Genomic DNA, 17,347 nt, shown 5'->3' with positions numbered 1-17,347 from the left:
GTGGCTTTATGATGCTTTTAAGTATTTTCAAAAAGGAGGCGACAGTGCAGTGCAAACTCTAATGACCAAAGAGCTATTTGACTGCTTCACTTTTCCACGTTGCAAAACGCAAGTCTTTTAGTTACTATTTGACTTCCACAATGAGGTAAAGCAAAAATGATGCACAGGAGCGTGCATCAGTAGAGAGAGAAGTAGTGGTTGAGATAATTGTAGCACTGGACTAATATCATTGTAAAGAAAAGAGAAGAAAAGGAAAAAAAGTGAGAAGAGGGGAAGAGAATACATTCTATCCAGAGCTGGGGACCAAAGCATGAGTGCAAGGCTAATTAGTTTCTGATGGCCGGACTTTCATTTGGCCAAAAGGTCAGCTAACTTTAAAGGTCACATTGTCATTCCTCCTCCATGGAAGCAGACAAAAAAAATACACAAAAAGCAAGTCCAGAAATATATACACAGAAACCCACCCACCCACCCACCCACCCACCCACCCACCACACACACACACACACACACACACACACACACACACACACACACACACACACACACACACACACACACACACACTCATATGGTGCTCTGGTCAGAACAAGGACCTGGCTCATTATTTATCTGAGGATTTTTATTATCACCAGCATATCCAGTGGAAATGACTCTTGAATGTATATTGAGCTGTTTGTGTGTGTGTGTGTGTGTGTGTGTGTGTGTGTGTGTGTGTGTGTGTGTGTGTGTGTGTGTGTGTGCACTATGTCTGTTGCCGTAGGGGAGGTACAGAACTGGCAGGATACATTTACTGGCTGCAGTGCAACGAATGCACATTTATAATACGTGTTTCTAATTAAAACAGACATACAGTAAGTAAGTAAGTTGATGTGTAGAGGAAATGGAAATAAGAAGGACATTTTAGGGCTAACATGAACTTGAATAAAGTTCAGTTGGATGCCAGAAAAAAATCAACAACAATATTAATAATTGCTGTTAAATGATATTTTTTTTAAATCAGATTAATTACACTTTTAAATTGGGATTTTTCATTATATTAATTAAGATAAATTAATTTAATGAAGTTATTTTAAATTAATTTAAAAAAAGACCCCTACTTGACACAAATGCAATCACATTGTAAGAATGTAATTCATTAATTTAAAAAAATCTTTCAGGTTACTTGAATGCACTACATATCTTTGCTCCAAACTTGGCAACAATTTTATCTAAAGTCCAGTCAGGGTGTATTTTGAAGTGACATTTACGAGAGAACACACCAGTTGGAGTCTCCTCATTCATCTTTGCACTAACTTATGCACTGACCTGATCACTGACCGTATAACAACATGTTCCGCCTTTCAGGTAACCATCAAGGGGTAAGGTAAAGGAGCATGTGCGGTCAAAATAAATTGAGTGATTCATTTGTTTATACATGATTAATACAATATTATTTTGCGATTATTCCAATGAGTTAATTGGCGTTTTTTTTGCCAGCCCTAATAATAACCAATTAATTAAAAGAAAAATAAATTAAATAATACAAATAATGAAATAAAATACTACAATTAAATAGACATATAACATATAAAACATGACATATTTTAATAATCTGTTTAAATGATTTTCCATTATCCTTTTTCTGTGAAAAACACATACAAAAACTCACCTGTATCCAACTTTTTTCGCATCTCTTCCTCTTGCCTGGCTATTTTGGCCTTGAGAACTTCATCGGTCTTGGCTGGAGAAAAAAAATAAAACAGAATTAAAAGATTTACTTTTAAATGCATTATGTGTCATTGGCTTTTCAATAATATACTCTCCATCATATGTCAGTGATTTTTAAATTGTGGTTCGTGTACCAGTAGTGGTGTGCGCCAAATAATCATCAAATTAACTATTCAAACATTGTGTTTCTGTTCAAACTGTGTGTAATGTTGCAGTGGCCAACATCTTAAATATACTGGTTAAATACAACCTCTGCCTTGTTTTTAATGAATACTTAGGACTACTACGGTACTGTATCTTATTGTAGGTCATTATGGTGATACTTGGAAAGCCAAGTGTTTTCTAAGGTGGTACTTGGTGAAAAAAGTTTGAGAATCACTGTCATATGTAATATAAATGACAGTAGAAGAGTATACAATTTGAATATCTAAATGTGGCAACGTAGAAGTAGTTTCCTCTCCTTGACGCCCGCGTCTCTCACAGGTCTTTACCACGTTGGCATAATGAAACACTTAATAAAAAAAGGGAGGGGAAAGAAAAGCCAGTCAGCGGGAGTAAACACTCGTCTGTGCATTTTTAGCATCTCTCTTTATAAGCTGTTTTGTCTCCACGTTCTTCCTCCGCCGCCCCAAATAATGAAAAAAAAAAATCAAGATGTTAAGCAACATTAAGAGAATATATACTGCTGTGTATGGCGGGACTATCAATACCTGCCTGTAAATTAATTACATTTTCGTGAGCGGTGCATCATTTATTTTGCAGCACGCAGACCTCGGTGGGGCCATTCGCCTTTATTGCGATCTCGCCGTTTGATGAGTGAGTTATGTAAAATTGAGTCTACAATATCATTACATTTAATGAGTTGAAACTTCAAGAGAGGAAGGCGAGTGAGTGCAGTATAGGCAACAATGTTTTTGGGGGAAGTTAACGATATACAAGTGGGTGTAGAGCATCTACAATATGTGTGCATTAGGGCACAGTTGTGGGAGTGGGACTGTGGATCGTTACACCCTTACAAGAATAATGTGCGAGTTGGCTTTGTGTAAATGCTTCATTGAGAGACCATTGCTGTATAGCTGCCAAGCAAACATGGTACATAAAAACACATACACAACCTAAACATAAGTGTGCGTGTGTCTGAGGCCACAGGGTGAGCTCGACTCTGTGTGACTGCGCCGCTGGTTTTGTTCACTAATTGGCATAGACAAAGAAGCCGTCACACTGCTGTTATGGATGGCTAAGTCTGGAGGTTCCGCATCTTTACTAACAATGACTCTACATGGATGACTGAACCCTCTGCTACTTCCTTCGCCCTAAGTGTGTGTATGTGGATGTTTGTGTGTATGCTTAAAGCAATTTAAGGTCCTGTACTCTGGTTTCAACAACTTTTTGTCCACATTGGAAATAATGGAAGTAGAATCAATTGTACTAACTATATACTATCTATGATGCAAACATTACTTTTTATTGGTGTGCGTCCCTACAGCAACTTTATGAGCACCAAACGTGAGAAAAGTCTATCATATTCCTCACTTTTGAGAGAAGCTGCGCCCAAACGTCTGAAGGTCTGGGTTTTCATGAGGTCATGAAGGCTAAGTTGGCCCTCTTTTTGTGTTTCTACAGTAAAGTGGAAACTCGATTCACGAACGCCTCTATTTGCATTCTTTTCGGTTTGCGAACGTTTACACCACGCCAAATATGCATCTGTGTGCGGACCATGTTTTGGCGTACGAACGTTTGTTTATTCATTCAGTCATTAATTGTGTGATGACATCACTCCCTGTAAGCACGGGCATGGTCATTTTGAAGGGGCGGGGCCCCCCACATCACATCCTAACTCTGAAACTCCCAAAGTGTTTAACAATGCCACAAAAAGTCCCAGACACAGGGTAAAATGATTTTCCTTATTTTGTTTTTTCGATTTTGAACGCACCAACGAGTCTTGTGTGTTTTTGTGCGTGTTCAATGTTGACATTTAAGCTTGCTATAATGTTGTTGTTGTGTTGGTTGGATAAACAGGAGATTGTTGAGCTATTACTCCCTATATATATATATATATATATATATATATATATATATATATATATATATATATATATACATATATATATATATATATATATATATAGAGGAAAAAACACAGAGGCTATTTCATCCATACAAGCCTGTTACGCAGATTGTATAAATTAATTTAAAAAACTACAAATAAATATAAATTAATAATAAAATCCCCTGACGAGCCAGGCTTGTAGGGATGAAATACCCTTTGTGTTTTTTCCTGACCTAACGTATATTCCGCTCTACCCCGGTATTGAGCACTGTATAACGGATAAACCACAGAAACCTTGACTATATATATATATATATATATATATATATATATATATATATATATATATATATATATATATATATATATATATATATATATATATATATAAATAAGTTAGGTCAGGAAAAAACACAGAGGCTATTTCATCCATACAAGCCTGTTATGCTGATTGTATAAATACATTTAAAAAACTAAAATTATATATAAATAAATAATAAAATCCCCTGACGAGCAGGAAAACCTGCGAAACAGGCTTGTAGGGATGAAATAGCCTTTGTGTTTTTTCCTGACCTAACGTATATTCCGCTCTACGGAATCTAATATCTATTGAGCACTCTATAACGGATAATATATATATATATACAAATATACAAACATATACATATAAACACACACACAGTGTCTTCAAGTGTGTGTGTTTTTTTTACTAAAATATGGACTTATTTTAACAAAACTAGGGTACATTAAACATAGGTTTCTTATTGCAAGTTTGTCCTTAAATAAAATAGTGAACATACAGGACAACTTGTCTTTTAGTAGTAAGTAAAAAAACAATGGCTCCTAATTTAGTCTGCTGGCATATACAGTAACACATTGTGTCATTTATCTACCTATTATTTTGTCAACATTACTAAGAACAAGTGGTAGAAAATGAATTATTAATCTAGTTGTTCATTTACTGTTAATATCTGCTTACTTTCTCTTTTAACATGTTCTATCTACACTTCTGTTAAAATGTAATAATCACTTATTATTCTGTTGTTTGATACTTTACATTAGTTTTGGAGGATACCACAAATTTGGGTATCAATCCAATACCAAGTTGTTACAGGATCATACATTAGTCATATTCAAAGTCCTCATGTGTCCAGGGACATATTTCCTGAGTTTATAAACATAATATACATTTTTTTTAAATGAAAGAAGATGTGATGGACCGGTACTTTTCAGAGGCAGTATAGCACCGAATATGATTCATTAATATCGCGGTACTATACTAATACCGGTATACCGTACAACCCCACCTTTGTAATCAGGCTTTTTACTGATCATCTTAAACTCCTGTTTTATATTTGTTAGTTTTATTATTGTGTTATTTTCTATTTTATTTATTGCTATTATTAGTACTATTATTCTCTCAATGCTATGTTGTTTTATTAACTTATAAATGTCTTATTAATATATATATATATTATTTTACATAGATTTTATCATGTGTTTTTTTTTGTGCATAATTTGAGTTATTCCCCAGTGTGGACGCCTTAAAGATGGCGTTTTTTTCTCAATCCTCGGTGCTATGCCATGTTTTGTTTTTGTTGTTGTCCACTCAATAGTGCTGTGTGTGCGTGCGTTTGTATGTACTGTATGTTTTCTTGTCTTCTTTTTTTGTGCAAAGCACTTTGTGTTTGCCACTTGCCTGAAAAGTGCTATATAAAATAAAGATTGAATTTGATTTGATGGTTAATTTAGCATCACTTAACGTAAAAAGATTGCACAAACACTGTTATTTGCCTGTCTGATGCTGTGGGTCAGAGGTGACGCAGGCTGCAGCCGCTGTATAGGCTGACACAGAGGAGGGACAGAAGAGACCTCAGACTTACTTAAAATTGTCGATAAATACCACATGACCTCTTTAAGTAACAACTGTTAATAGCAATAAAACAGTCTTAACTTTAACGATGAAGATGCAAAGGAGCTTGTTCTCACTTGAATGGTCTTCCGCTCAGGTGCAAAAAAGTAGTTATCACACTTCCATAAAGTCACAGAGGGATACTGTACCACTATTTGGCAGTACTGTTCAGCCTTTGCGAAGGTCTGCGCTCCACTGAGTGTTCTTGTTGCAGCCAAGAATGTATTTAGCATGCACAGTTAGTGTTAGTGAGAGAACACCTGTGTGTGAGCATGTGTGCGCCTAGCTCCGGGCTACAGGAAGGCAGGAAAGAGACAAAAGTGGTATTAGATGATGTGATGTGAAAAAAAAAAAAGAGGGGTACAGGCGGATAGAAAAATTGAAGAACTGACAACTGTAGAGGGACAACCAAACAAGAGAGAAAACATTGTTGATCCTCCACCTCCATCTCTTCATCCGTCCGCCAAAAGCCTCTCTCATCCTCTCTCCTTCTGTTTTTGCCCTCTACCCACCCTTTCCCGTGTTCCTCTCCTCGCTCATCTCTCCAGTACATCGTGCCTGGGGGCCATATAGCAGCAAATCAAACTGTTTTTCCATCTCTCATCAGTTGCACTTGCCCCACGGGGACCCGTAGCCCCCTTTAAAACAATGAAAGTAGGCCCTCGTGCTGAGCCAGGGATGACGTTTAATTACATCAACTTGAGATTATCTGCAAAAACAATATACTGCATGGACTAAAGCAGTGTTTTTCAACCACTGTGCCGCGGCACACTAGTGTGCCGTGAGATACGGTCTGGTGTGCCGTGGGAGATTGTCTAATTTCACCTAAAAATATTTTTTGCAAACCAGTAATTGTAGTCTGCAAATTATGTGTTGTTGTTGAGTGTCGGTGTTGTCTAGAGCTCGGCAGAGAAAGTAGGTGGCAGCCGGTGCTAATTGCTTTGTAGATGTCGGAAACAGCGGGAGGCAGTGTGCAGGTAAAATTGTTTCTAATGCTTAAACCAAAAATAAACAAAAGGTGAGTGCCCCTAAGAAAAGGCATTGAAGCTTAGGGAAGGCTATGTAGAACGAAACTAAAACTGAACTGGCTATAAAGTAAACAAAAACAGAATGCTGGACGACAGCAAAGACTTACTGTGGAGCAAAGACGGCGTCCACAGTGTACATCCGAACATGACATGACAACCAACAACCAACAACCACAAAGAAGGATAACAACAACTGAAATATTCTTGATTGCTAAAACAAAGTCGATGCAGGAAATATCGCTCAAAGGAAGACATGAAACTACTACAGGAAAATACCAAAAAAAGAGAAAAAGCCACCAAAATAGGAGCGCAAGACAAGAACTAAAACACTACACACAGAAAAACAGCAAAAAAGTCCAAATAAGTCACGGTGTGATGTGACAGGTGGTGACAGTACACCTACTTCGAGACAAGAGCTATAGTGATGCATGCTTGGTTATGGTTTAAAGTCATATCCAACAATTACTGTCAACTGAGTTTTGTTTTTTAATGATTTCTGCTGGTGGTGTGCTTCCAGATTTTTTCAACGCAAAAAATGCGCCTTGGCTCAAAAAAGGTTGAAAAACACCGGACTAAAGTATAGAGACACACCTTCCTGATCAGTCAATTAGTCAAGCAGGAGTTGAACTGCACAACCTGAATTGTAATTATTTATCTGACTGTATATCTTAATAAATTAAACACACTTTAGAGTAGTCAATGTACAGCTTGTATACCTTTACTATCTACTGTAAATGACTAAACTCACAGGCTTTATTGTCTAAAAAACTGGCAATACAACAGCAAGTATGAAAATACAGTAATTGAGTTGTCTTGTCTGTAGTGATGGGTACCGAGTTTGGTACTTTTATAGGCAGCGACATATTTTTGTTGGTACTACTGGGTATCGATTCTCGTAAAATCAAACAGTGCCATATTTTGATACCTTTGTTGCCCATGACGTCACATCCGGTTGAAGACACTCAAACACTTGGCAGGCAAACCATGCCATTTCCATGCCAACAAAGCAAGTATGCCTGAGAGAAAACACTTGAACGTAAAGTAAGGCTCCACTTTTTAAAATGGGAAATCAAAACTAAAACTAAGATGCATGTTACAATCAAACAGCGAGATTCCGACCAATTTCAGCTTAAAGGGGTCATATCATGATTTTTTTCTGTATTTAAAACACTTCCTTGTGGTCTACATAACATGCAATTGTTGTTTCTTTGGTCCAAATTTTGCATACACTATGTTTTATAAACCGTTTTTAAACCTGTTTCTGACCGCATTTTCTGGATGCGTCGTTTTGTGGGCGGTCTTCTTTATGTGCCTCCACTTCGACTGCGTCTTCTACCCGCACACTTTGTTGTCATTTTAGCGCTTCTATAGCGAGTCTACTGACAGATATAAGTGAGAATTATGAATTATGAGAATAATTTTTTATCAGATTAATCGCACTCTTGAGTTGTGATTATTCATGATTAATCACAGGTTATTACTCGCTTGCATATTTAAAATACCCTAAAGAAAATACCCCAATATTTGGACACAAATGTCATTTTGTTGTCAGAATGTAATCAAAGCAAGGGGGAGGCGTGGCTCGGTTGGTACAGCGGCTGTGCCAGCAACTTGAGGGTTCTAGTTTCGATCGCCGCTTCCGCCATCCTAGTCACTGCCGTTGTGTCCTTGGGCAAGACACTTTACCCATCTGCTCCCAGTGCCCACCCACACTGGTTTAAATGTAACTTAGATAATGGGTTTCACTATGTAAAGCGCTTTGAGTCACTAGAGAAAAGCGCTATATAAATATAATTCACTTCACTTCACTTCACTATTCTTCTCGATACCATTAGTAATGTTCTCTATTAAATCACTTAAAGCTAATGAAGTTGACCTATTTTGTCGGAACCCATATTGACAATCGGATAATAATTTGTGCTTTCCAATGAAGCTACGAAGTCTATTATCAAATAATGTTTCCAATATTTTTGACAACTGTGGCAGAAGGGAGACGGGCCGGTAATTTGTGAAGTGGTGTTTGTCTCCAAATTTGAAGATGGGGAGGACTTTTGAGAGTTTCATTTGTGAAGGAAATTGTCCAAGTTGAAAAGATAAATTGCAGAGCGATATAATTCACTTAACTTCACTTTTAAACGATTTGCTTAAAACTCGGTGACAGTAAGTATACTAAGAATTAAGAGCTCAGGTTTAAAGTATTTGCAATAACATGTCAAACAAAGTACAGATAGTAAACGTACCCATAAACAACTTTACATAATGCAGTATTTACATCACTGATGATGTGTCCAGGTTGCACCGTGAGGTGTATTATAGAACTAGTCGTATGGCATCGCCATTGACTTCCAGGAAGAGGCTGGATGACAACTGGAGAGACAGTTGACAGCCCGGAAAGACGGCAACCGGGGCAGGGAGGGGTAGCATCCCAAGCTGCAGCTGTCGCAAGGGAGCACCCATACAGCGCTACGAAAAACCCTTAAGATACATCAGACCAAGATAGGCTGCCTAGGGAAACTCGTGGTGCAACGCACAGTGCCAGTACCCTGTACGGCACCTGATGAGACAGAGAAGGATCCAGGCCCGGACACTCCCCAGCTCCAGGGCAGACCGTCGGAGGGGGGACGCGTGGCGTAGAGCGCTACCTGGACACAAGTTGAGGGACTGATCACCCTCGGCTGGGTCGCCCGGGTGAGGGTGTTTGATTAAGACCCGAAACACCCTATGACCCTGGGAGAATCACTGATGATGTGTCCAGGTTGCACCGTGAGGTGTATTATAGAACTGCATTTACTCTTCCTTTAAAAAAGAAAAAGCCACATCATAGAATATTTAAATCCTTTAGATCAGTGGTCCCCAACCACCGGTCTTAACTTTCGCCTGTCCCACTAGACATACCAATAAGCCTGTTTACATCTAGATGTACAATAAAACTCCTCATAGTAAGTTGCCATTTGTTATATTTGGTATAACTTTGTGACATGATACAATGCACATTAATGAACATATAAAATATAAATGTGACAGATTGTAGCCAAAGGCCGATTTCCATCTGCATCTCATTGCAAATAAACAAGTCCAGGACTCCCACTAATTCAGCGTTATAGTGAGTTGTATTTTTCGTGCACTTATTTTTGATGTATTTATCTGGCACAAGTGGAAAGCCGGTCCCTGAAAATAATGCCTACATTCAACCGGTCCGTGATGCAAAAAAGGTTGGGGACCACTGCTTTAGATGCATTAAAAATAAGTCAAGTCAATGAAACATCTTGAATAGATTGTATTTTACACCCTCTCTGTTGTTTAAAATGGGTACAGTAGAGAACAAGTTATGTATAAAGTGTCAGGCAGCTGAAGGAACTCCAATTCATTTATTGTGAGAACGTCAGAGACGAAATAGTTGTGTCTAAAGCTGACCAACACGCCGGATTGTAGTCAGCTGGAGGCGTGTCTTAATGAAATTAAACAATGGATGTCCGCTTACTTCTTGCAACTCAAAGCCAAGAAAACGGAAATGCTGATTATCGGTCCTGCTAGACACCGACATTTATTTAATAATACCACCTTAACATTTGACAACCAAACAATTGCACAAGGCGAATCAGTAAAGAATCTGGGTATTATCTTCGACCCAACTCTCTCGTTTGAATCACACATTAAGAGTGTTACTAAAACGGCCTTCTTTCATCTCCGTAATATCGCTAAAATTCGTTGTATTTTATCCACTAGCGACGCTGAGATCATTATTCATGCGTTCGTTACGTCTCGTCTCGACTACTGTAACGTATTATTTTCGGGTCCCCCTATGTCTAGCATTAAAAGATTACAATTGGTACAAAATGCGGCTGCGAGACTTTTGACAAGAACAAGAAAGTTTGATCATATTACGCCTATACTGGCTCACCTGCACTGGCTTCCTGTGCACTTAAGATGTGACTTTAAGGTTTTACTACTTACGTATAAAATACTACACGGTTTAGCTCCATCCTATCTTGCCGATTGTATTGTACCATATGTCCCGGCCAGAAATCTGCGTTCAAAGAACTCCGGCTTATTAGTGATTCCCAGAGCCCAAAAAAAGTCTGCGGGCTATAGAGCGTTTTCTATTCGGGCTCCAGTACTATGGAATGCCCTCCCGGTAACAATTAAAGATGCTACCTCAGTAGAAGCATTTAAGTCCCATCTTAAAACTCATTTGTATACTATAGCCTTTAAATAGACCCCCCTTTTAGACCAGTTGATCTGCCGTTTCTTTTCTTTTCTCCTCTGCTCCCCTCTCCCTTGTGGGGGGGGGGGGAGACACACAGGTCCGGTGGCCATGGATGAAGTGCTGGCTGTCCAGAGTCGGGACCCGAGGTGAACCGCTTGCCTGTGCATCGGTTGGGGACATCTCTGCGCTGCTGACCCGTCTCCGCTCGGGATGGTTTCCTGCTGGCCCCACTATGGACTGGACTCTTACTATTATGTTGGAACCACTATGGACTGGACTCTCACAATATTATGTCAGACCCACTCGACATCCATTGCATTCGGTCTCCCCTAGAGGGGGGGGGTTACCCAGATATGCGGTCCTCTCCAAGGTTTCTCATAGTCATTCACATCAACGTCCCACTGGGGTGAGTTTTTCCTTGCCCTTATGTGGGCTCTGTACCGAGGATGTCGTTGTGGCTTGTGCAGCCCTTTGAGACACTTGTGATTTAGGGCTATATAAATAAACATTGATTGATTGATTGATCTATTGTGAGATGTGCCTTGGTTGTCTGTGCTAGGCCACCGTAGGTCATGTGATGAGCGTCACCAGACCTGCTAATGTTTGCTCATGTGTGTTGAACTGCACTACTGCAGACGGCTGAGGGGAGTCGTGTAAAAACAAGCTCAGCTTCCTCATGAACATGACATGACGTCACAGTTAAGGACTACACGCCTACAGTCACCAAAGAATTGCAAGATTTGGGACCCCAGAACCGTTTCATTTGCGGTATGGAGGTAGTGCGTGTCACACTTTCAAACCTTACAAGACCGTTTCTATGCATTTAAACGCCGCAGCCGAAGAAAAGAAACAGTCAGACGCAGCAATTTATCGACGGCAAACTTTCATTTTCGTTTACCGGTCGATTGATTGACTTACTACTATCAGAGCAGTCCTGCAATTGTATAAACATTTTTAATGTCTCTGGACATCCAATTCAATGCCATTTAAGTCCTTAATTTTTGCAGAGTTCATTTATTGCTTTGTAATGCCCAGTGGAAACCCAGTATGTGCTTTGCTTTAAAATGCTATTTTAAACTTGCTGTGCGCCGATGATAAGAAAGCATGTCACTGCAATGCCAACAAATTACCTCAGTTTTATCTCAAGTAAAATTGGCCTCCTCTCATCACTCATCTTTGCACCGTGTATCAGTAGTTATTCCAGGGCAGCGTGAGTGCTGCTGGCACGAGGTGAGCTGTGGTTCATTGAGGTAAAACATGAATTCTGACATGTACTGTGACACGGTGAAGCAGAACATGACCTCAAGTTGCAGGGGAAAGTTATAGAGTGGACAAGTATGTCTCCTCCAGACCCTAATCTAACCCTTACTCAACCCCGAACCTAACCCGTAGGTCAGCAACCCGCATGCGGCTCTTTATTGTCACCCTGGAGCATTTTTAAAAAAGGATTGAGAATGAAAAAAAATGGGTGAAAAAATAAATTTTTGTTTCAGTATGTTTTTTGTTTGAGGACAAACATGACACAAACCTTCCCAATTGTTAAATATGTTTGTGTGTATGCTTCACCGATGAGAGTATTTGGTGAACATCGTTTTGTCCTACTAATTACGGCGAACTCACCATAGTGTGGACTGTGACGCAATTTTTTGTTTACATGTAAAATCTTCCACTCCTTCTTTGTCTCATTTTGTCCACCAAACGTTTTATACTGTGCGTGAAAGCACAAAGGTGCGCTTTGTTAATGTTATTGACTTGTTGGAGGGCTAAGCTGGTGTATTTGGTCAGAGCATGACTGCAAGCTAATCAATGATAACATGCTATGTAAATAAATGATAAATGGGTTATACTTGTATAGCGCTTTTCTACTTTAAAGGTACTCAAAACGCTTTGACAGTATTTCCACATTTACCCATTCATACACACATTCACACACTGATGGCGGGAGCTGCCATGCAAGGCGCTAACCAGCAGCCATCAGGAGCAAGGGGTGAAGTGTCTTGCCCAAGGACACAACGGACGTGACTGGGATGGTAGAAGGTGGGGATTGAACCCCAGTAATCAGCAACCCTTCGATTGCTGGCACGGCCACTCTACCAACTTCGCCTAGCTATATGTACCTGTTGCATCATTATGCCTCGTTAGTAGGTATATTTGAGCTCATTTAATTTCCTTTACTTTTATCCTTTGTATATAACTTAGTTATGCATGTCTCATGACACATTATCTGTATGTAATGTGGCTGCATTTCAGATAGTGTGCCATGTTGTTCCAGACGACAGCAAACATTACCTAGCTCGCCAAATATTGTAATAAATCTATTAAAAGAAGACAACCTGCTGTTTCCTTTAACTTGGACACACACATCTATACCTTTGGCCATTAAAAGCCATTTTTTCCAGGAGTTATCTCACCTTCTGAGTAGCCTGATTTACTGTTGGTTTCTATTGTTGTAAAAATGTGTAAAATAAATATTGCATATCAACATTTCTGTCAATGAAGATTTGCTTCAGCCTGTGACACGTAGTCATTTTGATAGTAGGCTATTATAGCTAATATAGACACTTACGTCATGTGTTGCCTTCATTATAAGACTTATATAAGACTTTTAAAGTAATTTTGATAGTAGGCTATTATAGTTAATATAGACACTTACGTCATGTGTTGCCTTCATTATAAGACTTATATAAGGCTTTTCATTTTTTGGTCCAATATGGCTCTTTCAACGTTTTGGGTTGCCGACCCCGGCCCTGACCCAATTAAGCACCTGTGGGGGGGGGCATCCTCAAGCACAAGGAAGGAGGAGCAACTGAAATGGGAGCGGTGGACTCACTTTTGTCAAATACCACCATGACAAAAACAGCATGAAAGTATATTTCCGATCGACTAAGTGGCTACAGTTCATTATGGGATAATTCTGTGATGGGTTTTTATTAAAATCGGTAAAAATGGTGGCCGTGTCGTTTAGAGAAGATGTGAGTGGCATTGAAAAAAACAGGTTGCCGTGTGTATATGTGTCAAATAACACTCCCATCAGGTGGAATCGGGTCATTATCAACCAGGAGATGGATGGGCCATGTAGGGCAGGCGGGGGCCACGCACGCGCTCGCAATTTAGATTCAATAAACTGGCAAAGCAAGAACCCCAATCTGATTTATCTCTTTACACGCTGCCAATGCTCACCGCCTCGATGCTGATTCCCTATTACTGCGCGGAGAGGGACTATTCATTGGACGTCAGAGAGGTTTGTCGTGTGGAGGGGGGGAAGGCCCCTGGGACCACAGCAAAACAGATACAATGCAGGGTTAATACGTTTATACACAGATAAGCAATTAAATCCAAAGCTGAGTTATTAAGGAGGGATTGTGGGGCAGGGGGGGCGACGGGGAGGACGGAAGAAGCTCTATTATGGAGTTTGAGAGGCAAGAGAACAACAAAAGAGCAGCATCCAGCCCACGTTTTCGCAACAACTCAATATACGACATGTAAAAACCGGCCCGCTGAGGTCAGCGCAACAGTTATTCACTTAGCCCGCGTGCGTGCGCGTCTCCATGTCTGAATACAAGAGGGCACGTGTTGGCGTGTACCACCACCAATGCGCAAAACATCCTGTTTGAGTGCGTGGTTGGTGCTCGGCGGTGGTGGGTGTCGTGGGCACAGGCCGCCAATCATAACAAACCGCATGAGAAGAATCAGCCTCGCACAATGTTAGAGGCCCCGTGCCGTCACTGGAAAAATGTTCCTTTCAATAAGTCCGGCACGGCGATGAGGAAGAACAACAACAGAACAGATGATAAATGATAGGAAGAGAGTGCATTTATAATGGGACTGCAGCTGATCAATACAATAATAATAAAAAAGTATAATTTACAGATTCTACAAGACCAAAATACAATAAAAATCGATAGGAATTATTTACAGATTCTACAGAACCAAAATAGCATCTTCTTTAAGACCTCTCTGCAACAGGTGCACAGCAGCAGCTTCTACTGACCTCAGGCAGAAGTAACACTCACTACAACCACTAGGTGGCACACTGCACAGGCAACATGAGTGGAAGGCTTCAGCAAAGGTCTTGCTTTAATGCATGCTGAATGTTTTATATGCTCATCGTAAAAAAGGACAAGATTCCACAGGATATTTCACAGATAAACAGCTCAGACATTGAGATACAGCCGACCAATTAGGGATGGCTTTGAAGGAGCAGAGGCAGAAAACGAGGTTGACACGCTGACCTCAACTTGAATGTTGTTTTGACAACTAAGAAATCACATCTGTCCAACTTAAATGAGAGATGTTGGCAACTACACATAATGCGGGTTAGAATTATGATAGCAAAATTTTGCAGATGCACTGAGGTTGACAGCTGTGTTGAAAATAACACACACTTCTTTCTCTTTGTCTAATATTTGAAAGGTTGATTTATTTCAGTAGTTCTGTTCAAAAAATAAACTCTTTTGTTCTGTTGTATAGATTCACGACACGCACACTGAAATATTTTAATAACACATTTCTCAATATCTTAATAATTTTCTTGATTGTAGATTAAAGTTTAAATACACTGAATGTAGTAAGCACAATCATATAACATTAATATTATTATTTTTTAAGTTGAATATTGTAAACTAGTGGTTTGCAAAAACTTCCAGAGCTTTTAATTTGTCTGAATTTAACTTTGTGCTGTCGTCAAATGTATTTAGATTCACTCAAATATATACTACTTATATACTGTATATGTATTTATATATATATACATATATCTAAATACATATACAGTATATTTATATATACATACTTTACATAGATATACATTAGAGATGCGCGGATAGGCAATTATTTCATCCGCAACCGCATCAGAAAGTCGTCAACCATCCGCAATCCACCCGATCTAACATTTGATCAGAACCGCATCCGCCCGCCATCCGCCCGTTGTTATATATCTAATATAGACGATGCAAGGCATTAGTGAGGTTATAAAGCTTTTGCCTGTTAAAGAAAAGAGACTGATCTAATGCAGCATTCGCGTGCCACGCTGTCACGACCCAGACGCACACCAGTGCGCAATCATATGGGAGCCGCGCTGAGCGCACCTCCAAGCGCGTCTCGCTGCCGGCGACGGCAAGGGTATATGGGCCCGACGCTCCAGCGCCATCCATTTTCAGGGCTAGTTGATTCGGCAGGTGGGTTGTTACACACTCCTTAGCGGGTTCCAACTTCCATGGCCACCGTCCTAGCTGCTGTCTATATCAACCAGGGTGAGCCCCACCCCTTTCGTGAGAGCACTGCGCGCGGAGTGACCCCTGTTACGCGCCCCCGGCAATAGGGGTAGCGGGCAGGTAAGCTGCGCGGGCGGAGCGCGCGGAGTGACCCCTGTTACGAGCCCCCGGCCACGGGGGTGGCGGGCAGGTAAGCTGCTTACCTGCTGCGCGTGACGCCGGCCGCGGCGAAGGCGGACGAGGCGGGGTGTCGGTGCGGTGGGCGCGGTGGTGACCCTGGACGTGCGTCGGGCCCTTCTCGCGGATCGCCTCAGCTACGGCTCCCGGTGGGGCCCTCTCGGGGGAAGGGGCCTCGGTCCCGGACCCCGGCGAGGCGTCGGGGGCCTTCTCCGCTCCGTAAAAGTGTCCATCTCTTTTTTTTTTTTCTTCTGTTGTGGCATATGCTGCAGGTGCCTGCTCGTTTTTCGTATGTGGGTAACAACATTTAACTATGTATATATATTTCCGAATTGGTTTAACTGCCACCCGCCTGAATCTATTTAAAATCTAATTTTTTTAAATTTCAATCGCCCGACCCGACCCGACCTGCTGATAAAATCTAATTTTTTTAAATTTCATCCGCCCGATTCGCGGATAATCCGCGGACTCCGCGGTTGTGCCCGCAAACCGCGCATCTCTAATATACATATATATATATATACATATATACACACATATATATACATATATATATACATACATACACATATATATATATTGCAGCTGTGTCCTTATATATATATACATATATATATATACACATACATATATATACACATGTATATATATATACACATACATATATATATATATACACATATATATACATATATACAAATATATATATATATATATACACATATATATATATATACATACATATATATATATATACATACACATATACATATATACTGTATATATACATATATACACATATACTGTATATATATACACATATATATACATTATATATATATATATATATATGATATAGATATATATATATATATATATATATATATATATATATATACATATACATATATATATATATATATATATATATATATATATATATATATATATATATACATATACATATATATATATATATATATATATATATACATATATATATATATATATATATATATATATATATATATGCAGTGACGTGCGGTGAGG

At 39.6% G+C, this 17,347-nt stretch overlaps 1 protein-coding gene across 2 annotated transcripts in view; it reads right to left on the bottom strand.

The window, feature by feature from the left end:
- rsrc1 (arginine/serine-rich coiled-coil 1) overlaps positions 1-17,347 on the bottom strand; it is a 300,071-nt gene that overhangs the window by 72,920 nt on the left and 209,804 nt on the right. For both annotated transcript variants that reach the window (XM_061972977.1, XM_061972976.2), the window contains one exon: positions 1,652-1,723. In XM_061972977.1, coding sequence (XP_061828961.1) covers positions 1,652-1,723 — 72 coding nt within the window. The remainder of the gene's footprint in view (positions 1-1,651; positions 1,724-17,347) is intronic.

Source organism: Nerophis lumbriciformis, linkage group LG17 (assembly GCF_033978685.3).
Source record: "Nerophis lumbriciformis linkage group LG17, RoL_Nlum_v2.1, whole genome shotgun sequence".
Classification (NCBI taxonomy): domain Eukaryota; kingdom Metazoa; phylum Chordata; class Actinopteri; order Syngnathiformes; family Syngnathidae; genus Nerophis; species Nerophis lumbriciformis.
This window is presented reverse-complemented; position numbering and strand designations above follow the sequence as displayed.